The sequence below is a fragment of the Canis lupus genome, chromosome 33 (genome assembly GCF_048164855.1).
Source record: "Canis lupus baileyi chromosome 33, mCanLup2.hap1, whole genome shotgun sequence".
NCBI lineage: Eukaryota > Metazoa > Chordata > Mammalia > Carnivora > Canidae > Canis > Canis lupus.
The window spans coordinates 6,327,212-6,352,740 of record NC_132870.1 but is presented as its reverse complement, the minus strand read 5'-3'; the positions used below and the strand labels follow the sequence as shown (position 1 = coordinate 6,352,740).

At 40.8% G+C, this 25,529-nt stretch overlaps 1 protein-coding gene across 9 annotated transcripts in view; it reads right to left on the bottom strand.

Annotated features, from left to right (window-relative positions):
* The window catches only part of LOC140623448 (uncharacterized), a 78,214-nt gene extending 55,846 nt beyond the window's left edge, over window positions 1-22,368 (bottom strand). For 5 of the 9 annotated variants that reach the window (XM_072809908.1, XM_072809909.1, XM_072809907.1 and 2 more), the window contains exons 1-5: window positions 22,211-22,368; window positions 15,892-15,962; window positions 11,841-11,937; window positions 10,269-10,370; window positions 2,905-3,063 (exon numbers count right to left, since the gene is read on the bottom strand). In XM_072809908.1, the coding sequence (XP_072666009.1) occupies window positions 2,905-3,063; window positions 10,269-10,370; window positions 11,841-11,937; window positions 15,892-15,962; window positions 22,211-22,288 (507 nt within the window). In that variant the 5' untranslated portion in view covers window positions 22,289-22,368. The remainder of the gene's footprint in view (window positions 1-2,904; window positions 3,064-10,268; window positions 10,371-11,840; window positions 11,938-15,891; window positions 15,963-22,210) is intronic. The other 4 variants (XM_072809913.1, XM_072809914.1, XM_072809911.1 and 1 more) reach the window with 3 other exon arrangements.
* Window positions 22,369-25,529: the final 3,161 nt, after the last annotated feature.

Genomic DNA, 25,529 nt, shown 5'->3' with positions numbered 1-25,529 from the left:
GAGACACAGGCAGAAGGAGAAGCAGGCTCCCTGTGGGGAGCCCGATGTGGGACTCGATCCCAGAGCCCTGAGATCACTACCTGAGTGAAAGGCAGCCGCTCAACCGCTGAGCCACCCAGACACCCCAAATAATCCTAAAATTTGTATGGAACCAGAAAAGACCCTGAATAGCCAAAGGAATGTTGAAAAAACCAAAACTGGACTTCAAGCTCTATTACAAAGCTGTAATCATCAAGACAGTATGGTACTGGCACAAAAATAGACACATAGATCAAAGCAACAGAAAAGGGAACCCAGAAATGGATCCCCAACTCTATGGTCAACTTATCTTTGACAAAACAGGAAAGAATATCCAATGGGGGAAAAAAAACAGTTTCTTCAACAAATAGTGTTGGCAAAATTGGATAGCCACATGAAGAAGAATGAAACTAGATCATTTCCTTACATCATACACAAAAATACATTAAAAAATAATGAAAGATCTAAATGTGAGACAGGAATCCATCAAAATCCTAGAGGAGACCACAGGCAGCAACCTCTGTGACCTCGGCTGCATCAACTTCTTGCTAGGTATGTCTACAAAGGCAAGGGAACAAAAGGCAGAAATAAATTATTGGGACTTCATCAAGATAAAAAGCTTTTGCACAGCAAAGGAAACAGTCGACAAAACCAAAAGACAACCAACAAAATGGGAGAAGATATTTGCAAATGACAGATCAGATAAAGGGCTAGTATCCAAGATCTATAAAGAATTTATAAAACTCAACATGGAAAGAAAAAATAATCCAATCAAGAAATGGGCAGAAGACATGAACAGACATTTCTCCAAAGAAGACATACAAATGTCCAATAGACACACACATTTTTTTAGCGCTCAACATCACTCAGGGAAATATAAACCAAAACTACACTGAGATACCACCTCACACCAGTCAGAATGGCAAAAGTGAGCAAGTCAGGAAACGACAGATGTTGGTGAGGGTGTGGAGAAGGGGGAAGTCTCCTACACTGTTGGTGGGAATGCAAGCTGGTGCCACCATTCTGGAAAACAGTATGGAGGTTCCTGAAAAAGTTGAAAATAGAGCTACCCTATGACCCAACAATTGCACTACTGGGTATTTAACCCAAAGATACAAACGTAGTGATCCAAAGGGGCACCTGCACCCCAATGTTTATAGCAGCAATGTTCATAATACCCAAACTATGGAGAGAGCCCAGATGTTTGTTGACAGATGAATGGATAGATACACACACACACACACACACACACACACACACACAGTGGAATACTACGCAGCCATCAAAAATTGGAAATCTTGCCATTGGCAGTGATGTGGATGGAACTAGAAGGTATTCTAGAAAAAAAATCTGTAAAAAATAAAATTTAAAATACCCTAAGGTAATTAACTATTACTGATTGAGAGAATTTTGAATATATACAGAAGTTGACAGAATGGGATAATGAACCCCTTATATATTCAATATCCATTTAAAAAAAAAAAGATTTTATTTATTTATTCATGAGACACACAGAGAGGCAGAGACACAGGCAGAGAAAGAAGCAGGCTCCCTACTGGGAGCCTGATTTGGGACCTGATCCCAGGACCCTGGGATCATGACCTGAGCCAAAGGCAGATGCTCAACCACCTAGCACCCGGGTGCCCAAATATCTGGGTTATTATTTATTATTTTTTATTTTTTAAGATTTTATTTATTTATTCACGAGACACACACACACACAGAGGAACAGACACAGGCAGAGGGAGGAGCAGGCTCCATGCAGAGAGCCTGATGTGGGACTCCATCCTGGGTCTCCAGGATCATGCCCTGGGCTGAAGGCGGCACTAAACCTCTGAGACACCGGGGCTGCCCAATATCTGGGTTTTTGAATATTTTATTTATTTGTTTGAGAGAGAGAGAGTGCATGAGCTGGGTGGGGGGACAGAGGGAGAAGGAGGAACAGATTCCCTGTTGAGTAGACAGCCTGACACAGGGCTCAGTCCCAGGACTCCTGGATCATGACCTGAGCTGAAGGCAGACGCTCAACCAACTGATCCACCCAGGCACCTTCAACATCCAGTTTTAACAGTTATCAATTTATGGCCAATTTTGTTTCATTTATACCCCATTCTATTCCTGAATTGTTCTGAAGCTAATCTCAGACATCATATAAATTGACTCAAAATATTTTAATATGTATCTCTAATAAGTAATGACTTTTTCTTATTTTTTTATTTTTTAAATTTTTATTTATTTATGATAGTCACACACACAGAGAGAGAGAGGCAGAGACATAGGCAGACATACTGGGAGCCCGATGTGGGATTCGATGCCGGGTCTCCAGGATCGCGTCCTGGGCCAAAGTCAGGCGCTAAACCGCTGCGCCACCCAGGGATCCCCAGTAATGACTCTTTTTAAAGCATAACCACAATACCATTATCACAGTTAAAAACTAGTAATATTCCTTAATGTCATCTAATATCTAGTCAGAGTTCAAACATCTAATTATCTCACGAAGTTATAAATTTTCATTTTTATAATTTGTTTGAATTAAATTCCAAATAAGGCCCACACATTGCAGTTGGTAACTTTCTCAACCCATTTTTTGGTTAGTTCTCCCTCTTTTTTTTGGTCCTTGAAATTTATTTGTTGATTAACCTGTGTATTTATTAATGTAAGAAATATATGTTATGCAAATAGCCACCTACTACTTTAATGGGTTTTAAAATTTTCATTGTTTTATAATTAAAAAAATACTTTAGTTGCATTCTAATAATTTTTTGATAAAGCCATAGTTTGGCGACATAGGATTATCTCACGGTATCCCTGGAATGCATTTGCTTTTAGCCATTTGTCTCAAGGCTTAGAACACTATTTAGATACCAAGACGAGAGCATCACTTACAGTTGTTTGGAGATAACTGGTTCTATCAGTGTAGATATTCAATCTTTTTTCGCTTTCCAAAATTTCATCAATATTTTGGGACATAATATTTTTTACATCAGTTACTTGACTCTTCAATGTAGATATTGAGCTACCATCTTGATTTTTATTGTATTTCATCTATATAGAAATGAAATATAATATAAATAATATTTTCTATAATTAAAATCTATAATATGTTTTACAAATTGAACAAAAGTATCAAAGGTACATTTCACTTGCTTTTCAGCATAAGGAATCAACTAAGCTTCAGATTGTCCCACCTTAATCTTGCTAAGAAAAGGGAAGAGGTGGACGGGAGAGCAATATTTCAATGTATTCAATCAGTGGTGGAAGTCTTTTTTTTTTAAAATTTAAGTTGTTTATTTATATACATAGATTTTTAAAGAGAAATTTTAGGATCACAATAAAATTGAGTGTAAAGTATAGAGTTCTCACATACCCTTATCCCCTCCACCTCCTTCACCCCCAGATTTCTATCAACATCCCATGCCAGAGTGGTACATTTGCTCCAATGGATGATCCTACATGGACACATCATTACCCAAAGCCCATAGTTTAGAGTTTGGTCAATGTATGACATGTATCCACCAGGATAGTATCATACAGAACAGTTTTACTGGCGTTAAAATCCTTTGTGCTCCATTGATTCATGCACCTAAGCCCTGGCAGCAATTGCTCTTTTTACTGTCACCATAGCTTTGTTTTTTCCAGAATGTCATATAGTTGGAATTAAGTAGCCTTTTTGTATTGGCTTCTTTCACTTAGTGATATGCACTTAAGATTCTCCCATATCTTTTCAGGGCTTGATTGCTCATTTCTTTTTAGTGTTGAATCATAGTTAGTTGTTTGGATGTACCACAAGTTTATCCATTTACCTATGGAAAGACATTTTGGTTGCTTCCATGTTTTGGCAATTATTAATAAAGCTGCTATAATACTTGAATACAGATGTTTGTGTGGACGTAATTTTTCAACTTATGTAAACACCAAGGGTGTGATTGCTGGATTGTATGGTAAGAATATGTTTAGTTTTGTAAGAGACTGCCAAACTGTCTTCCAAAGCGACTGTACCATTATGCATTCCCATCAGCAGTGAGTATGAGTTACTATTTTGCCACCTCCTTGTCAGTATTAGGTGTTGCCAGTGTTTTGAATTTTGGCCCTTCTAATAGGTGTGTAGGAGTATTTTATTGTTGGTTTAATTTGCAATTCCCTAATGATGTATGATGTTGAGTATCTTTTCATGTTTGTTTGCCACTTGTAGATCTTTGGTGAGGCATCTACTCAGGTCACTGGCTCATTTTATAAAGAGACTATTTTTTTTTAAAGTAATCTCTACATCCAATATGGGGCTCAAAAGCACAACCCTAAGATCAAGAGTCACATGACCCACCTACTGAGCCAGCCAGGTGCTCCTTTGGCCCAATTTTTAATCAGGTTATCATCTTATTGTTGAGTTTTCAGAGTTCTTTGTGTATTCTGGGTAACAGAGGTCTCTTTTAAAAAAGATTTTATTTATTGGAGAGAGAATGAGCAAGTGAGAGAGAAAGAGTGAGTGAGCAGGAACAGGGGGAGAGGGAGAAGCAGACTCATTGCTGAGCCGGGAGCTCAACACAGGGCTTGATCCCAGGACCCTGGGATCATGACTGGAGCCGAAGGCAGATGTTTAACCAACTGAGCCACCCTGGAGTCCCGATAATGTGTCTTTTGTAAATATTTTTTCCCCAGTCTGTGACTTGTCTTCTCATTCTCTTGACAGTTTTTTGATCCAACCTGACAATCTCTGTCTCTTGACTTAGATCACTAACTTTTAAAGTAATTATTGATATAGTTGATCTAATATCTACCATATTTGTTACTGTTTTCCATTTATTGTTCTTGTCCTTTGTTCCTATTTTTGTCTTCTATTTTATCTGTATTAACAAAAACGATCTCTACAATAGAGCGTTATGTTAAAAAAGTAAGCCGCAATTGCAGAACCATATTAAAATAATAACTTACTGAACACTTAGCATGTGCCAGGTACTGTTTTAAGCACTTCACACATATTAACTCATTTAATTCCCAAACCACTATATAAAGTACTTTTTAAAAAGATATGACTTATTTATTTGAGAGGGAGAGATAGAGAATAGGAGCAGAGGGGAGACGGGGAGAAGCAGACTCCCCACTGAGCAGAGAGCCTGATGTGGGGCTTGATCCCAGAATCCTGGGTTCATGACCTGAGCCAAAGGCAGATGTTCAATTGACTGAGCCACCCAGGTGCCCTTTAAATCCACCTTAAACAGAACTCTGATCTTGCTGGTTATGGGCCCATACAACTTAGAATTGTTCTGCGAGGAGCTCAATGGGTAAATGTAGAAAGAGGAGTTTGCTAGGTGAATTGTGTTCCCCTCAGAAAGATATGTTCAATTCCTAACATCAGATACCTGTGAATGTGACCTTATCTGGAAATAAGGTCTTTGTAGATATAATCAGGTTAAGATGAATGGTTTTAATTTTTCTTTTTGTTCCTTTTTTTCTCTTTCTGTCCTTTTAAAAAATGCTTAGTCTTTTTTAACCTAAAGGAATCATTTGTTTTGCTAAGATAATGTATTCATAGTTCATTGACATTCAGCTTCTATACAACACACACACACACATATATTTAAATCTCTCAAAAGTATTTTTATTTTGTTAACTATTGTGTAAGAAATTCAACAACTTTTATAAAATTTTCTACATATTTAATGCTTACCGGATTAGTTTATAAATGTTAAACAGAAATTTCTTTGATGTCAGATGTGTTAACTGCTTAAAATGTGCATATTTTCTCATGGTAACTAGTTTTCAAGGAGCTATACCACTAATATATTTTGGCTATACTGAATATGCAGAATTCATAAGAAAATGTATGAATTTAATATAAAAGCATCTATCCTTAATTATTTTTCAGACATTGTGGTGTCCTATGGTGACTGCCCAATGCGTCACATCCTTGTCACCCCCCAACCCCCACCCAACCAAGTATGACTTGCTTCCAACTAATTGCAAAGGTGATGGGATGTCACTCCCGTGATCATGTCACATTATATAATACTTAGTAAACTGGAGTAGGGAGATAGATGCCTTCTGCTGGCCTTGAGAAGCAAGTGACCTTCCTGAGAATGGCAAAATGGCAAGGCACTGTTATCAGTTTCTAGGACCTGAGGATGTCCCCTGGCCAACAGCCAGCAAAAAGCTGCAACCCTGGCACAGATCTAGGGAAATGAATTCCGCAACAGGCTCTGAATGAGCCTGGAAGCAGAATCTTCCCCAGATCTTCTGGATGAGAACACAGCCTCGCTGAGGACACTTGCCGTAGTTTTCTGAGACTCTGAGAAAAGAACCTGTTAAGTGGGGCCTAGATTCCTGCCCCATACGAACTATGAGATAAGTGTGTGCTGTTTTAGGCTGTTGATTTGTAGAATTTGTTAGATCTAGAGATAGAAAACTAAAACAGGTATACTTAGAATATTTTATTATGGAAAAGTTCAAACATATACAAATGTAGAATGAACAGTATAATCAATCTCTATGTATCCATCACCTAGTATCAACACATGGTCAATCTTGTTTCACTTGTACTACTGATTACCCCTTCCCCAAATATATTATTTCAAAGCAAATCCCAGACATTACATCGTTTTAATCTGTAAATGCTTCAGTTTGTATCTCTAAAAGATATGACCTCAATTTTCTTAAAAATAAGACAACAGGGCAGCCCCAGTGGCGCAGCGGTTTAGCGCTGCCTGGAGCCCAGGGAGTGATCCTGGAGACCCTGGATCGAGTCCCACGTCAGGCTCTTTGTATGATGCCTGCTTCTCCCTCTGCCTGTGTCTCTGCCTCTCTCTCTCTCTCTCTCTGTGTCTATCATGAATAAATAAATAAAATCTTAAAAAGAAATAAATAAAAAAATAAAAAAATAAGACATTATCACATCTACATAGATTCCTTAATATCATCATTCAGTTTGTGTACAAATTTATTTAAAAAATCCGTTTTTTAAAAAAATATTTGTTTTGTTGATCAGAATCCAAAGTCCACATTTAGTTGATATGTGTAAATCTCTTTTAATCTATGACTTCTCTTTAACTTTCTCCCTGTTGCAATTTATTTGCTGAAGAAATTGGATTATCTCCCTTGTAGATTTTCTTATATTCTGGATTTTGCTGATTGTGTTGCTGTGGGATCATTTAATGTGGTCACTGATCTATTTCCTATAAACTGGTAGATATAAAGGCTTGCTCATATTCAAGTTTGATGTTTTGGGCAAGCATACTTCAGATGTGTGCTGTATACCATTGATTGTGTAATATTAAGAAACATAGTTAATGATCAATCACCCCTTATTGTGAATTTAGGAATAAATGGGTTTAGGTGTTTTGAGCCCATTTAATCTGTTATGAGGTTCCTCATCAGCTTTTCACCTAATTTTTTTTTTAAGATTTATTTATTTACTTATTCATGAGAGACACAGACTGAGAGAGAGGGGCAGAGACACAGGCAGAGGGAGAAGCAGGATTCTCATGGGGAGCCTGATGCGGGACTCGATCCTGGATCTCAGGATCATGACCTGAGCCAAGGGCAGGCACACAACCACTGAGCCACCCAGGCATCCCACACCTAATTTTTTTCAGTCATCAATGATGACTGCCTAGATCCATTATTTCATCAGGGATTATAAAATAGTGAAATTTATCACCTCTCCTTTGTTTATGAAAGCTAGAATACTTCTATAAAGACCAAAAAAAAACAAAAACAAAAACAAAAACAAAAAAACAAAAAAAAAAACAAAAAACTTTTCCCTAGTCAATTACTTGTTTTCTTTGAGGTATAGTTCATATAGGAAAGTCAGAAAAAATGGTTGAGTCTTTTATTTATTAGTTTTCGGAATGATGAGGTGGATCTTCAGTATCTTCCAGAGTTGACTGATGAGGGATTATTTGGTCTTTGATAGTATCTTGAAACTCAAGGAATTTAACACATTTGATGTGCTACAATCCACTACAGTTATTACTCTTTTTGATGCTCAAGTTATTCTATTACTGACTAGTGTTAGGCTCTTCAAATTAGCTCCTAAGTCTTTTTTTTTTTTTTTTTTTTTAGCTCCTAAGTCTTTTGACATGAGCACAGTGAACTTTGAAGCTTCGTTGCTTCTGGTATGACAAAATGCTTCTGGTTTATACATTTCCTGCCCGATTCCTGCAATCAGGCCTGGTTCCTTTTAGTGTAAAATGGTATTTGGAGACAATAATCTAGATGCTAAAGGGGCACATTGCTTCTGGGTTGGTCATTATTTCTAATGGTTTTCAATAGGCTAGAAAACAGATTTTTTTTTAAATTTTTATTTATTTATGATAGTCACAGAGAGAGAGAGAGAGAGAGAGAGGCAGAGACACAGGCAGAGACACAGGCAGAGACACAGGCAGAGGGAGAAGCAGGCTCCCTGTACCGGGAGCCCGACGTGGGATTCGATCCCTGGTCTCCAGGATCGCGCCCTGGGCCAAAGGCAGGCGCTAAACCGCTGCGCCACCCAGGGATCCCCAGATTTTTTTTAAAAGAGAAAATACATCATGTGATGTGTTTTCAATGAAAAAATTTTGGGGGCACCTGGCTGGCTCAGTGATGGAGCATGCAACTCTTGATATTGGGGCCATGAGTTTGAGACCCATGTCGAGTGTAGAGATTACTTAAAAATAAAATCTTTTTATTTACAAAGAAAAAACTTTCGATATTCCATTTTCAATTAAAAAATTTCAAAATTTGGTTTTCTTTTAAAAATACTAATTTCTGGGCAGCCCCGGTGGCCCAGAGGTTTAGCACCGCCTTCAGCCTGGGGTGTGATCCTGGAGACCTGGGGTCAAGTCCCACATCAGGCTCCCTGCATGGAGCCTGTTTTTCCCTCTGCCTGTGTCTCTGCCTCTCTCTCTCTCTGTCTGCCATGAATAAATAAATAAAATCTTAAAAAAATACTAATTTTCAATTAAAATTTAGGATAAGGTTTTACTTAATTCTTTGTCTTTATATTTGCAACTCTTGCTGAATATCTTGATTCCTAATGACATTAACTTTATTACTCAAAGTAACATATCTATATAAACCAATTTTAGAATAGCAATAACGATGTGACACTTGAAAAGAAATACTTTAAGATTTATTTTTAGTTCTTTTGTCATTAAGGTATAATCTCACTAGGAATATACAATCAAATTATTGTGTTTTAAAGTTGCTTGAAATAAATTTTTCTGTTTTTAAGCCATCAACTTGATACACAATAAGGTTCTTTTCTTGAGTTTTAGGCATTACTTTTTAAAATTAAAAACATTATTACGGTAAAATATATATAGCAAAATTTATAATTGTAATTGTATAGATTTTTAACTGTATAGTTCAGTGGCATTAAATATATTCACATTGTTGTGCAATTATCACGACCACCATCTCTAGAACTTTTTCCATGTTCCCAGACTGAAACTCTGTACCCATTAAATACTAATTCCTCTTCATCCCTTTCCCCCAGGCTCTGGCAACAATCATTCTACTTTTTGTCTCTATAAATCTCACTACGTTAGGTATTTCATATAAGTAGAATCACATAGTATTTGTCCTCTTATGATTGTCTTATTTCACTCTAGGGACTATTTTTAAATATTTAATGTAATAGGGGATCCCAGTGGCTCAGTGGTTTGGCGCCTGCCTTTGGCCCAGGGCGTGATCTTGGGAGTCCCAGGATCAAGTCCCACATCAGGCTCCCTGCGTGGAGCCTGCTTCTCCCTCTGCCTGTGTCTCTGCCTCTCTCTCTCTGTGTCTCTCATGAATAAATAAAATCTTTAAAAAATATATTTAATGTAATAGTATTTTATGATTATATAAAATACTTACATGGTTCCAAAGTCAAATCTGCAAAACAAGTTTCATTCAGGGAGGCCTAGTTTCTATTCCTGTACCCCATCCCTACATAGGCAATGATTAAAATATTTTTGGTTTATCCTTTTTTTGACCCCTCTCTCTCTCTCTCTTTTTTTTTTTTTTACTGTAACAAACAAATACATATATTTGTATTTATTCCCTCTTTCTTAAATGGTTGCAAATAAGAATGGTAAGCAAATAATAGTATGCCATACATACTTTCTCTATCTTGTTTTATTCACTGATCAATATATTGAGGATATCATTCTTTACCATTATATAAAGGTAGAAGTTCTCAGTTCTCACTCATTTTTATAGCTCTTATCTCCTAACTCCAAACTATTTTCTCAGCTGTAATATAATGCTGAGGAGTACAGTTGGAGGTTACATACCATATACTTTCCTAATACTTGTTGAAAATCTGCAGCAACGGCATTTGAAGGAGAAAAATGTTCTTGCGACATCAAAGGATTTCTCAGAAAAGTATCACTAACCTGGGGACATTAATAGAAATATTTAACCTACATAGATAATTTCAACTGGAGAATTACAGAGCAAATGCTTATTTGAAGCAAAGTCTGGCAGAAATGTGAAATAAAAGAATATTCCATTTCCACACTATTTCTAGCTTTTCGGTGGCAGGGTGTCCTTTCTAATCAAAGGTGCAGTATTTATGAAAACTGTGCCTTCCCAGTCTTCTCCACTGCTGTAGTACAGATCACAACCTCATACAGAGAGACCACAGATACCACTTTGAGTCTTTCGTATGCCTGAGGGCTTGAGGGGAAGAGCAGATGCTCACCTCTGGCAGACAAAGAAAGATGGGATTCCATGATATTTTCTAAAATAAGTGTTTCTCATTTTGCCCTCCTGCTCCTCCCCTCAAAATCCATTCAGTGATAATGAAACAATCCCAACTAAATGTCATGATACTATCTTTCAAAGGCTTATGGTTGTTATAGGACGTTTCAAAGTCTCAAGAAGGAATTCTTGCAGTTGTTTGTACTCAATGTTGTATTCCCCAGAAACAGTGGTAAAATTTATGTGGTTGGCAGTTTGGTATCATCTGGTTTTGGAAAGATGGTAAAGTTGGGATGTTTTCTCATAATAGCAGAGGGAGAAAAAAATTAGAGGATAGTCACTTAAATTGCTAACAGTGTTTACCATCTAGACTCTAGCAATTATCAAGGTGTATCTGAAGAGTGAATTACAATATTAGTCCTTATAATCCTTGATTCTATATCTGGTTACAGTTTGAGTTTTGTTAAAGCAAGACAGTTCACTAACAAGATATATGCATGATTCATGAATATGACTGGAGAATAACTGTTAGTAACTATGTAGCATTGCTGACTAATTTTTCCATTAGTGATTTTTATTTATTTATTTGTTATTTATTCTAAAAAATATTTATTTAGAGAGGGAGAGAGAGCAAGAGCGAGAGCGAACATGCACAAATGGGAAAAAGGCAGAAAGAGAATCCCAAGCAGACTCCCTGCTGGGTGGGGAGCTTGATATAGGGATCCCATGATCCTGCGATCATGACCTGCCAAAATCGAGAGTTGGATGCTTAACCAACTGAGCCACCCAGGCGCCCCATTTGTAAATTAAATATGCATGCTATTGAAAAGATATATTAAGTGTTAGTAAAATTTAATTTTTCTTATTTTTAAAGAATAAAATAAATACAAAGAGAGAGTCTAATAGATCTGTAAGGTAGTCTTTTGCAGACGTTGCTTTAGGGTCGGGAGAAGTGTGGAAACGGCAGATGAAGAATAGGTGTAAGAAATCTCCGAAGGTCAAAAAAAAGGAGAAATCTCTGAAGGTCATTAATAGCTCTCTTTTATAGACAAATAAGTGATCTGCTTTTGGTTAGTGACACTATTACTAACATACTATAAAACAAAGACCTCATACTTTCAATAATTGAAAAAGTCCTTAAAGTAGTATAAGAAATTACTTACATTTGTAAGAAATGCAGATGGTGTTATGGTATCCAAGGCATTGTCTGTAGCACATAGGTAAGTGATTCCATCAATAAAGAGAGTATGATAGACAAAGCTTGAAAAGAATACATTCATTTACATGATAACATTGGAGAAATTAAATACCCTCGCAGAGAATCTAATTTTATTTTCAAGCTCTCAGCAGTAGTGTACAAGCTATATAACTTTTTATAATGAGAATTAGAAAATCTTTCATACATGTGAGAAATTATGTTAAATAAAAACTATAAAATTAGTATATTTAAAATTTCATCAATAAAAATGAAATTCAATGGAGAGAAAAGTCTATCCATCTATTTATCTATCTATATTTAAAATGGCTTTGATAGATATCTCTCATTACAAGACTGAATCAAGATTCTCATCAAATAAGAATGCCTTGAGTGGCTCAGCGGTTGAACATCTGCCTTTGACCCGGGGCATGATCCTGGGGTCCCAGGATCGAGTCCCACATTGAGCTCCTGCAGAGAGCCTGCTTCTCCCTCTGCCTATGTCTCTGCCTCTCTCTCTCATGAATAAACAAATAAAATCTTAAAAAAAAAGATTCTCATCAAATAGAAAATACTATATTCATTGATTTTTACTATCCCTGTATCTTTAGGTAGACATATTTAATTTTGGTACTTCTTGGCTTTCTATTATGATAGATTAGAATTTAAAAGTTATGAACTGCCAATACTAAATATTCTGAGGAACAGGATTAATTGGGGAGGGGGAAATTAAAGTCCTCTACAGTATGTGAAAGTGTATCTTATCTGACCTTTTATGCCTTCTCAGGGTCACATATTAGAAAGCTAGAAAACTCTTGGAAAGTGCCTTCATCTTTACTGCTCAACAATCCAGAAAATTTAAAAATCTGGCAACAAAAATAGTTGCTTGGTGCCTAGACTTTTAATCTAGTCTTTCTGAACACTATATATCCAAATGGTTAGTGGGTGACAGACTTGGTCAAATGCTAAACTGGATATACACAAAATGACAAAGCTCAGAAACAGGGAGAAAAGATAATCCCAAAGGCAGAAAATTTAAAGTATGTGCCTGCCCTTTTAGTGTAAATCCTTCATATCATATCATGAATACAATATGCTACAAATATTTATATTTTTTAAGATTTTATTTATTATTACCACTGAGCCACCCAGGTGTCCCTACAAATATTTTTAATGATGATATTGATTCATACACATACTCTCCACTTGGAAAATATTTTTATTTCTTTTTTTTTAAGATTTTCATTTATTTATTCATGAGAGACAGACAGACAGACAGAGAGAGAGAGAGAGAGAGAGAGAGAGAGAGAGGCAGAGACACAGGCAGACGGAGAAACAGGCTCCATGCAGGGAGCCCAACGTGGGACTCGATCCCAGGTCTCCAGGATCAGGTACCGGGCTGAAGGTGGTGCTAAACCGCTGAGCCACCAGGGCTGCCCAATATTTTTATTTCCAAATTGGGAGGAATGTTTGTTGAAAACGAGTTGCTAATTCTATCATCTCTCTAAAAGTTATATATGTGATTTGAAGTAAATTGATATTGGGTGTGAGGGAAGAGATATTTTACATTTATGCTTAGTATGTTATTAGTGAGTAACATTCAGAAACCACCTTTAAAAATGAAAAACAAAAACAAAAACAAAAACAAACCCACAAATACCTGATGTCCAGGATACACCATAACTAACAAAAGCAAGAGGAGGAAAAGTGTGTATGATGTATTACCACTTGTCTATCATTCTCATATACTCCCTGAAGGGAAATGCACATATATGCATGTGTCCCTTATAGAAAATAAAAGAAAAAAAAATAAAAGAAAAAGAAAATGACAAACTGAAAACTTTGTTAAAATGGTTATCTGTCTAGGATAACCTGTCTAGGGGGAAGAGAGAACAGTGTGGAGAGGAAAGGAACGAAAATTAGACTTCTTAAAGAAAACCTGTTTTCTTAATTTGACTTTGGAGCCACATGCATGTTTTGCATAATTATAAAATGCTATTAATCAAATTTTAAGAGAGAAATCCTTAAAAAAAAAAAAACCCACAATTACAAAAATGAACCTAACTTTGTATGGAATAACCCAGACAGGAGATGATGATGGTGTGGTTCCTATAGTAGTACTAGAGGCAGTCGGATTCTGGATATATTTGGAAGGGAAGGGCAACACGATTTGTTAATGGATTGGGTTTAGATGTCAAGGAGACAAAAGTCAAGGATCATAAAGGTTTCAGGAAAAAAAAAAAAGGTTTCAGGCCTGAGGAACTGGAAAAGTGGTATGTGGAAGACTGTAGGAGAAGGCTTGGTTTTGGACAGGAGTTTGAGATGCCCATCAGACATCCAAAAGAGATGCAGAATAGGCAGTTGGATATATGAAGCAGGAGTTCAGGAAGAGGTCTTCAAATGATTCAATTAGAATGCACAATATAGGCAAGCAAATAGTAGATGGGAAAAGCATCTCTTTTTGAAATCATGCTGGCTAATAAGAGGGAACAAACTAGAATATCACCATTTTGCACTCCCCAATAAATGAATGGCTCTATGGTGCAGGCAAGGAATACCACTGGCTCTTAGCATGTCAAAAGGAGATATAAGCAGACACATGTACCATCTGATGGAAAAAAACACCCAGAGTCTTGCCGAAGGGATCCAGCCTGTGGATCCAGCTGCTTAAAACATCGTGAAATGCATTCTGAATATGCAATCAGTGAAACCAGAATGTGGGAAACTCTACACTCTACAGGATCTTCAATGATGAACTGTAAGGAAAGGAAAAGGATGCAGGGAGGAAATATAGATTAAAGAGATAAAAAAAAAAAACTGGGTAGGATTAGGCTCTTGTGTCTGAGGTTGCATATTTAGGTGCTGAGGCAGTGAAGACCCAGGGTAAGTCACTACTATAGGGGTTGGAATGGTGGTTGATTTGGGGGAAAGGAAGGAAGCTGTGGATGGGACAGGATGCACGGTGGGGAGTTTTGGGGATGGCTGGCAGTATTCCATATTTTTGCCATAGGTGGTAGCTGCAGTTGGTGGGGAGGTTCCCTTTTAAAGCTTAATAAGGCTGTATTTTCTCTTGATGTGGTTTTTATATTTTGTTTTATTCTACAATATAAAGCTTAAAACAAACTTTTTTTTTTTTAAAGATTTTATTTATTTATTCATGAGAGACACAGAGAGAGAGAGGCAGAGACACAGGCAGAGGGAGAAGCAGGCTCCATGCAGGAAGCCTGATGTGGGACTTGATCCAGGGTCTCCAGGATCACGCCCTGGGTTGCAGGCGGCGCTAAACGGCTGCGCCACTGGGGCTGCCCAAAACAAACTTACTCTTAAAAAAACAATGATGAGTCTAAAAGTAATAGATGCTCTTATTTCCCACCTCTTCTTTTACTAGCAAAATGTTGTCAAGACTGGGTTAGACCATACTATGTAATGTCCAAAGTATAGCTTAGAATGGTCTTATTAAAGATTTTTCAAATGGAAGTTTTCTTTTTTATTAATGAAATATTTTGGGTATACTAAAAAAGAGTGGAGAATAAGATAACAAGAATACCTTAGACCCACCATCTGGTTAAAATCTTACAGATACAATTAATGTTGTATGTATACTCTTCCCCAACTCCATTTTTCTCCCTTCCCATTGCAGAGGTAACCACTATGCTGAATTTGGTATTAATCACTCTCATTTGATCTTACACTTTTATATACAGAAGTTTTCCGTTCTGAGGGTTCAATTGAGAGCACGTGCAACTAATGTTGCACGTCATTATTATTGTTAAAAAGCAGACTTAAAAAAAAAAAAAAAGCAGACTTTTATAAGAATATATCTTACCAGGACACCTGGGTGGCTCAGTGGTTAAGTGTCTGCCTTTGGCTCAGGGTGTGATCCCGGAGTCCCAGGATCAAGTCCCACATCAGGCTTCCTGCATGGAGCCTGCTTCTCTCTCTGCCAAGGTCTCTTTCTTTCTCTCTGTGTGTCTTTCATAAATAAATAAAATCTTAAAAAAAATAAGAATATACCTTACCTTCCCATCTGAATTATGGTCTTCTGTTCAGCTCTAAGAAGCACTAGTCTAAGCACTGTTGCTGCTGCTTCCTAAAAATAAATTATCAGCATTTATTTTGTGTAACATTGTAATATCTTTAATTTTTCCTCTCCCTAAATTTACTAATGGTCTGATTGGTTTATTAAAGAACAAGTGTTCACTAGAACTAATGGGTAGTCAGAATGTGTGGTAAGAGGCAAGTTATGAAATATTCATTTGAATCTGAAGGAAAATATTAAAATTATACAAATATACATATACTTCTGTGTATACTTATAATACGCAAATACAGGTTGCACTAATCAATCTTAGAGTCACATCTTACACATGGCTTTAAGGCTAGGAAGCAGTATTAATCAAATATCTTTTCAGTGACTAGAAACATCCTAAAAATGTTAATGGATTAAAAGTATTAAAAAAAAAAGGTATTCAGCCCTTGGGGCACCTGAGCGGCTCATGGTTAAGTGTCTAACTCTTGATTTTGGCTCAGATCATGATCTCAGGGTCATGAGATTGAAGCTTGTGTTGGGGGGTGGGAAGGTGGGGTGGTCCATGCTTAGCAGGGAGTCTGCTTGAGATTCTCTCCTTCTCTTTTTGTCCCCAACTGTACTTTCTCTCCCTCTCTAAAATCAATCAATCAATCTTAAAAAAAGTATTCAACTCTTATTCTCTGAATATCCCAAGCATTTATCTTTCTTTCTTCCTTCCTTTCCTTTTCCTTTTTTTCTTGCTTCCTTCCTTTCCTTTTTTTTCTTTCTTTTTCCTTTTCTCTTTTTTCTTTCTTCCTCTCTTCCTTCCTCCTTTTCTTCCCTTCCCCCCTTTTCTCTCTCTCTCTTTTCCTTTCTTTGCATTCTTCTTTCTTTAGTTTGATTAAGATAAAAATTTTTATTCAGTATTATTCACTGATTTCTTTCTATGAAACAGAATTGTCAAGATCTCTTATATCTGTATCTTGTCAGGCTCATTCTCTGGGGGGAAAATGTGCGAGATGTCAACGATTATCGATAATATCTTAAATATAGTTAATTGTAGGGAGTCCTATTAATTTACTTTAGAAGTATGAAAGGAACCTGAAAGTTACCTAGGAAGACTTGAATAGTCACATTCCTTTTTCTTTTTTTTTTTTTTTTAAAGATTTATTTATTTGACAGTGAGAGAGAGAGAGAGTGAGAGAAAGAGAGAGAGAGAGAGTGAGCACACACGTATGGGCAGGCATGGGGTGGGTGGAGAGGCAGAGGGAGAGAATCTCAAGCAGATGCCCTGCTGAGCTCAGAGCATGGGGGTGGGGGTGTGGGGGTGTTGATCTCACAACTTATGAGATGATGTCCCTCTCCCTCCTTCATTTGAGAAAGAGAGAAAGCACACAAGTGGATAGGGGCAGAGGGAGAAGGAGAAAGAATCAAAAGCAGACTGTATTGGGTGTGGAACATGACACCGGGGTTGATCTCATAACTGAGAGCTCATGACCTGGGCTAAAAACAAGAGTCAGATGCTTAATCAACTGAGTCACACAAGCACCCTAAATAGGCACATTCCTAATTCACTTTTCCATTTCCACAAAATAACACTTGAAATAAAAGCTTTTGAGTAAAACTTATTAATAGGAGAAAGTAAAACTTGAAATTCTTGTATTGCCTGAAAAATCCAGGGAAAGATTTCCTAAGAAACACAAAAATAAAGGGAATACATAAACTTTCAATTACTGTATTATCACCACTGAAACATATTCCCCTAGCTTTCACCAAGTGTCCCTTTTAGATTATATACACAATGAAATCATAGCAAAATTTGAAACAAAGTGAATGGCAACATGAAGCAGTGAAACGAATGGCAAACTAGGCTCTAGTTCTATTTCTGGAATTAATGTGTTGCACATCTTAAGAAAGTGACTTGTCGGGATCTCTGGGTGGCTCAGCGGTTTAGTGCTTGCCTTCGGCCCAGGGCGTGATCCTGGAGACCGGGATCAAGTCCTACATCGGCTCCCTGCATGGAGCCTGCTTCTCCCTTTGCCTGTGTCTCTGCCTCTCTCTCTTTCTCTGTGTCTCTCATGAATAAATAAGTAAAATCTAAAAAAAAAACCAAACCCCCCCCCCCCCCCAAAAAAAAACAAGTGACTTGTCTGGGTCTGTTTTGTATGAAGAATGTAAGGATTGGGCAAGATGCTCTCTAGGGTCCTGTCCAGCTCTAGGACCCTATAATAGCAGTGGATTTGATTTCATGAATACGCTTTGGTAGATACTAATATTTTTCTAATGAATATAAAATATCTGTGACATTAATACTTAGCCCAGAGGAAAGACATGATAGCCTGGGTGGCTCAGTCAGTTAAGTGTCTGCCTTTGGCTCACTTCATGATCTTGGGGTCCTGGGATGGTGTCTGCATTGGGCTCCCTGCTCAGCACGGAGTCTGCTTCTCCCTCTCCTTCTGCTTCTCTGCATGCTTGTGCTTTCTCTCTCTGTCTCAAATAAATAAAAATCTAAGAAAAACCCCAAACTGTTCCTTAAAGCTCCTTGTCATTCTTTTACTTCTCACTGGTCAGCTTCTGCACAGCAGTTTTACCAAACCTTTAGTCCTTTCCTCCAACTGCATACTGCTCCAGGTCCTTCTACTTTCTTACTTCCCTGCATGCTTCAGAAAGAAAGGCCACTGGGCTTGTGAGCTGCTTCAGCTTTCTGTTTTTCTCCCTTCTTAACCGTTTGTTGACAATCTACTATACACTAGGCATTGTACACTGCAAAGACAGAGATGACAGTTCCTGCCCTGAAGGAGTCTGATGGCTGCAAGGGATCAGAAAAAGAATACAATTCAGCCCCTTACCTACTTTGGTAAAGGGATGTAAATTAGCCTGGGCATAGAGAAGGCTTCAGGGAGGCTTTGAGAAAAGTTACAAAACACAAAAGAGGTTATATTGTTAAAATTTAGAAAAGTGGGTTCCATGGAGAGGGAATGGGAGGTATAAAGACCTTGGTGAGATGAGTGTGAAGTTCAGGGTAGCTGGAGGAGCACCAGGATGTGTGGGAAGAGAAGGAGACAATCGTGGAAAAGCCCTACCAGGAGGGTCTCGAATGCCAGGCTAATGAGTATGGATTTTATTCTGAATGTAATGAGGCACCACCAAATGTTTTTAAGCAGGAGAGTGACATCATACTTCCTTTTAGGCGGTTCGAGAGGGACAAGGCTGAAGTTTGGGAGATCATGTCTAGGAGGCATTTTCAAGAACTCTGGCGGGAAGTAATCAGGGCCTAGAAGGTTCAGAAGCAAGAAGATGTGTTCAACACCTATGCAGGAGACAGAACTGATAGAACTGGATGGCAAATGAACAAATATGAAGGTGTAGAAGATGAGAAAGTGGAAGATGCCTCCTCATTTCCAGCTTGAATGGCTCAGTAGAACCACTCAGCAAGATGAGAAACAGATGAGGAGGAAGCTGTTGGGAAATTTAATTAGTTCCAGACATGATATGTTTGAACTTCTTCTGTTAGGTGATGTAACTGTGGAGAGAGATTACTTTGGAAGTGGATCAAGGTAAAGGTGTCCATGGATGTGAATGAATGTGACAAGTTAAAGGAGTAGTGAAGACAGAAGCCTGGAGAACATAGCACTTAGGGACTGGCAAAGAGGAGAACCCAGAAGGAGACCAGTTCTATATCTCTATGTCCACACTCTTCTATTCCCTGAGATAAAGAGGATATTCCTATAATCCAAGACTCACATCTCCACTGCTACCCTGGATTCCTTTTTTTTTTCTTAATTTCAAGATTTTATTTATTTATTTGAGAGAGGGAGAGAGCTAGCGAGAGAGAGAGAGAGAGAGAGAGAGCATGAGCTGAGGGAGAGGGAGGAGACGCAGGCACCCCACTGAGCAGGGAGCCTGATGCGAGGCTCAATCCCAGGACCCCAGGATCATGACCTGAGCTGAAGGCAGATGCTTAACCAACTGAGCAACTCAGGAGCCCAGCTACGCTGGATTCTACGCCTTCTGTTCCTTCAGGTCTTGCTGTACCAATAACCTCATCTCTCTCTCTCTTTTTTTTTTTTTATGATAGTCACACAGAGAGAGAGAGAGAGAGAAAGAGAGAGAGGGAGAGAGGCAGAGACACAGGCAGAGGGAGAAGCAGGCTCCATGCACCGGGAGCCTGACGTGGGATTCGATCCCGGGTCTCCAGGATCGCGCCCTGGGCCAAAGGCAGGCGCTAAACTGCTGCGCCACCCAGGGATCCCCAACCTCATCTCTTTTATTGTAAACCTTTTCTCCTTTCCATTAGCCCACATACGTTGAAAGTCTTTCCTGTTTTAAAAAGTGAGGCCCCTTCCTGGACCATACTTCTTCAGCTTTTACTCTATCTCACTTCCCTTCTAAAATCTTGTGAGAAGGTCTAACTCCACTCTTCCTATTCCCTCACCTCCCATTCAGTTGGCCTCAAGCAATGGGGCTTTTGCCTCTACTGCTTTTTCCAAACTGCTAATCCTAAAACCATCAATCATTTTCTAACTGGGGATCCAATGAGCACTTTTTAAGTCTTGTTCAACTTCTTTGGGGGCATAAACCATTCCTTTAACTTTCTTCTCTGGCTTTTCGGACCCACAGCTCTCATTTGGTGCCCCATTTCTCTACCCTGCTCCTGCAGTGTTCTGCCTTTTGGTCCTCTTCTCTCCTCACTTTCATACTTTTCTTTTCTACCTTCTTCTACTAGCTTCAACTGTTAGCCATGACTCTCTGAGCGCTACTTGTTGGACATTTTTTTGACCTCAATCTTTTGGGAATAAGGCGGAGGAAGAAATACCCAACTAGATTGGCCGGTGGAGGAAAAAATACCCAACTAGATTGGCCACTTCCAACAGGCAACAAACTACAACCCGTTTCAAACTATACTCTCCTCCCCTGCATTCCCTCTGACTTCCTCCTTCAAAATCCTGCTCCTCCTTCTGTAATTTCAATCTTGTTTAATGCCACCTGAAAAAAAAATGTTTGATAAATCATCACGTAGTACATCTTAAACTTATACACCATCATATGTGAATTAGGTCTCAATAATCCTGGGGCGGGGGGGGGGGAAATCAAAAAAAGAAAAAAAAAAGGAAAATCATTCTAGGCATGGCCCAGTTCCCCGTGGTTTTCACAGTCTCTCTAGGATCTGCGCCCTCCCTCCCATCTGCACCGTCCCGGCCCTTCGCTCAGGCTCTTTGAGCTCCTACAGAAACGACAATGCCATGCCAACTGGTTTTCTCCCCTCCACGCCACCTTCCCATATTGGAACCAAACCAGGTTTTCCAAAGATGAATCAGATCCTGCCATTCCTCTGTTTAATCGCTCCTCAGTTTCCCTACAATACAAGGAGCCACACTATAGGACCGACCCTTCGTTAAGCACCCGCTGTCCGCTTTCCGGACCTCATCTTTAGCCCCCCCCGCACCGCGACCCTGTGCTCTCGCCACGCTTAGGTTTTGGGGTTCCCCAAACAAGCACACCGTGCTGCTCCACCCGAACCGAGTTCCCCTTTCCCTTCCCTGTCTCAGGCTAACTCTCACAAGATTTCTAGGCCAAGCGCCCCAGTCACCCCTGCTGTGGTCCCCAAGCAGCCACCATCCTGAAGCCCCAGGAGCAATCTCGACCCGTCTCCCCCCGAGGACTTTCTTTTTTTTTTTTTTTAAACTTTTTAAAAAATTTTTATTTATTCATGATAGTCACAGAGAGAGAGAGAGAGAGAGAGGCAGAGACACAGGCAGAGGGAGAAGCAGGCTCCATGCACCGGGAGCCCGACGTGGGATTCGATCCCGGGTCTCCAGGATCGCGCCCTGAGCCAAAGGCAGGCGCCAAACCGCTGCGCCACCCAGGGATCCCCCCCGAGGACTTTCGCACCGTCGGACAAATTCTACAGCCCCTGGTCCTAACGAGACAAGGAGCTCATCAAGGTCCCGTCTTCTCCTCGCCGCTGCGCCCCCTACACCTGTACCCCGGGACTATGCAACTGGCACATGTTCGATAAATGTGGGCTGAACTGCAAGTCACTGTTCCGCGGCGGAGAGAAAACCTCCAAGGGCCTCTGGAACCGCAGCTGCACGCGGCGGCTCGTGCACGCCAAGGGGGGCGCGCGCACCACCCCCCCCCCCACCCCTAGGCGGCGCACTGCGCCCAGCGCCCCGCGCCCCGCGACCCGGAAGCGCGGGGGCTCTCGCCCGAGACCCGCCGGCCTCGGCCCCGACCGCCGGGCGGCGCAGCGTCCTGAGGGGCGGGCCCGGCAGGCACCACCCTCGAAGAGGCGGAACCTGCCCAGGCGGAGGTCCGGACCCCGGTACCTGATAGGAGCCGCCGGTCAGGGCCAGCTCCGCTAGGACCGCTCGGCCATTAGCGACACAGCTGTAGGTGATCGTCATGGCGGGCGGGCCCGGGAGGAGAGGTTCCGGCCGGCCTGAACCGCCCGCCACGGCCTCGGGGCGGCGACGGGGGCGGGGCTAGGGGCGGGGCGGGGGCGGGGCTAGGGCGGGCTCGGGGCGGGGCTCGCGCAGGCGCGAGGAGCGATTGCTTGGAGGGGGCGGGAGGCGGGGCCATCCCTGGCCTGGGCGGAGCCTCTGCCGAGACGGGGCGGGGCTAGGGCGGGGCTCGGGGCGGGGCTCGCGCAGGCGCGAGGAGCGATTGCTTGGCGGGGGCGGGAGGCGGGGCCATCCCTGGCCTGGGCGGAGCCTCTGCCGAGACGGGGGCGGGGCTAGGGCGGGGCTCGGGGCGGGGCTCGCGCAGGCGCGAGGAGCGATTGCTTGGCGGGGGCGGGAGGCGGGGCCATCCCTGGCCTGGGCGGAGCCTCTGCCGAGACGGGGGCGGGGTTTGGTACAAAACAAAACAAAACAAAACTGGCCTTGGGTGAGTGAAACCTTCCTCCTTCGTGCTTCTCCGTAAAGTCACTTGGTGAGAGCCAGTTCGCTTCACGGTACCACCTGCCTACGATTCAGTCCACAACATGACAAGTAAAATAAAATTCATCCATTAACTCAGCCAGCGGCTATTGAACTCCCGCAGTTGGGAGGATGCTAAGAGGCAGGCCCCGAGGTGTGGCTCTGAGGGGTTCTTTCTGGAAGTGGCTACAGAGGCAGGTGAAGACAGACGCCGATTCCAATGAGTGACATGCGGAAAGATCAACTAAGTGGTAGAAGCTGGGGCGGAGGCAGCCGATTCTCCCGGGGAGAGGGAGCAAAGCCTTCTCGGTCGCTGCACCCCCCCCCCCGCCCCCGCCCCGACTTCGGAGGGGTTGGAATTTCTTTAAGGGAGGAGGAAGGCGAGGACAGCCTAAGCAGAGGGAACAGCTTCTGTAAAGGCTTGAGAGCAGGCAGGTGGGTTTAGGGAATGGGTGTGAGTAGTGTGGCAGAGGAAAGGTGTGCGGCGGAGTGGGTAGGAAAGGAGAGGGGTAGGAGCGATAGAATGATTTGTCATCCTAGGTCTTGAGTTCCTGGACAAGAACTTAAAAAAAAAAATTATATATATATATATATATATATATATATATACACAAGCTTCAGATAAGTTTATGTATTTTCATCAGCAGGGTGTTGTGGTAGAGTGAAAAGAAATCCGACGAACTTGGATTGAATATAGGCACTGCCATGTATTCTGCACCTTCATTGTAACTTAACCTTTCTGAGACTCAGTTTCCTAGTCTATAAAATGGGTGTAGTCTTCAAGTTTAAATTAAGTAATTATGCAAAGTACTTAGCAGTTGCACCCTGAGTGTGATAAATACATTAAATGAGAATTACTTTCTTGCTCTCAGTAGTATAACTCTAAAGGAAAACCAGTCGATGTCCTTCTGGGTGATTGGCAGAGGTGGAGACAGGTAGTCAATGGAGTTCATTTTAACCCAGTGCAATCAAATTGGATTTGACAAGCAGGTCGCAGAACTTGTCTGGACAGTAACTCCTGTGAAAAATGCTTTGTTGAATCATGTATCCTCCTATCTAAAGGAAATCTTGAATCAGTGTGCCTTATCAGCTTAGAGAGAATGTCTTTTGTTACAGGAGTCATTGAATTAAAAACACTAGTCACACTGTTTATATGTGGGAAAGTGAAATATGTTAATTCTGAGGTAATGCATTGGAATATTTCTTGCTAATGATAAAAATAAAGCTGAATAAACTCGGCCACATGGCAGTACCCCTTGTGTTTAGTAACTAGTGGAACTGAAGGAGATTGGGCAAAGAAATCATGAGCTGTAGTAATGATAACAAGCATCTGATACTTGGAATGATGTATCTAGGGCCTCCCCCGTCTTGGTCTCACCTTGCCACGTTAAAGCAATCCTGTAAAGCAGGTATGATGGGTTCATTTTGCACAGCCCACATAGTCAGACCTCTAGAAATGTAAAACATAAGTGATAACACCACTCTATCTTTTTTTTTATACCACTCTATCCTTGAGCCCCGTTTTACCTGATATCTGAGGCTTAATCTAGTCAATGCTAGGTTTCCTCAGTTAACTCAGGATTTACCCCTTCCTCCTTCTATGTGGGGTAGGAGTGGCATCTGTGTGTGTAAGGGACATGGTGGTGGTGGAGATCTGATTCGTGATTGCCATCCCTCCAAGGTGGCACCTGCCACTCCTGTTTCTGTCTTTGGTCATCAGTTCACATACTCCACTTGGAAACTCAAGACCCCTTTAGGCACTCTGGTTCTGTCTCAGCCACTCTTTAGCCCTTTTGGGGGAAGGAAAACTTTCCCTTGCTCCGTCATGCCATTTTGAGGTGTGTGTGTGGGGCTCCAGAGGCTGTCTCAGGTCTCTGGCCAACACACCGTGGTGCCACCCCTTCTGTCATGCTGTCATTCTGTTGTCATGTGGGGAGCAGCTCGTAGACCTTATCTCACCTGGGCAGCAACTCTTTGGGTTCCCAATTAACTGAGAGTCTTCTCATTACCACACTCTATCACCCCTCACCTTCCAGTAAGGACTGACTAATTGGATTGCTTCCGTTGGACCCTGTCCTCCTCAAGCCTGTGGATACGCCAGTGCCTCTAGGTAGGGAACCTAATACTACCCCAGGCATTCTTCCCAATTTATGGCATTAATGTTGGCTTCTGCTGTCCCAAACCTTTTCTTTTCATATACTTCAGGGACTTTCCAGAACCTATTATGAAACTTTAAGAGCAGAGAATCTTTTCCTTCTTTGCCTGCTCTTCCACCTCTGTCCCTCTTGGTACTCCATTTTCTTTGTTCTCTATTTTTATGCAGAGAATCATAATGAAAACCTGCAGCAGGTAGTATAAAATATCACAGGCGTTTTTATCTCTCCCTTGATAGTTTGACAAAACCTTGAGGGCGAAACAGGATGAGTGGTGAGAAGCTGGATCTGTGGGAAGGAGAAATGGGACGTTCACTATTGTCCATTTCTTTTAACACAAGGTTTTGGCTTTATGACTACTTTCACTGACTAGCAAATCTACTGCTAGATTTTTTCAGGTTAGCTCCCCAGACCAGAAAGTCACTACTATTTGAATCATCCAGTTTCTTAGGTCACTGAAGACTTTGTAAATATTCCACAAGCTGGAGAGCATCAGGTACTCATTGATTCAGGATGCTACTTATTCAGTATTGAAGTTCTCTTCTGGACTCCTGTTTTACTTACTGTTGTTCTTC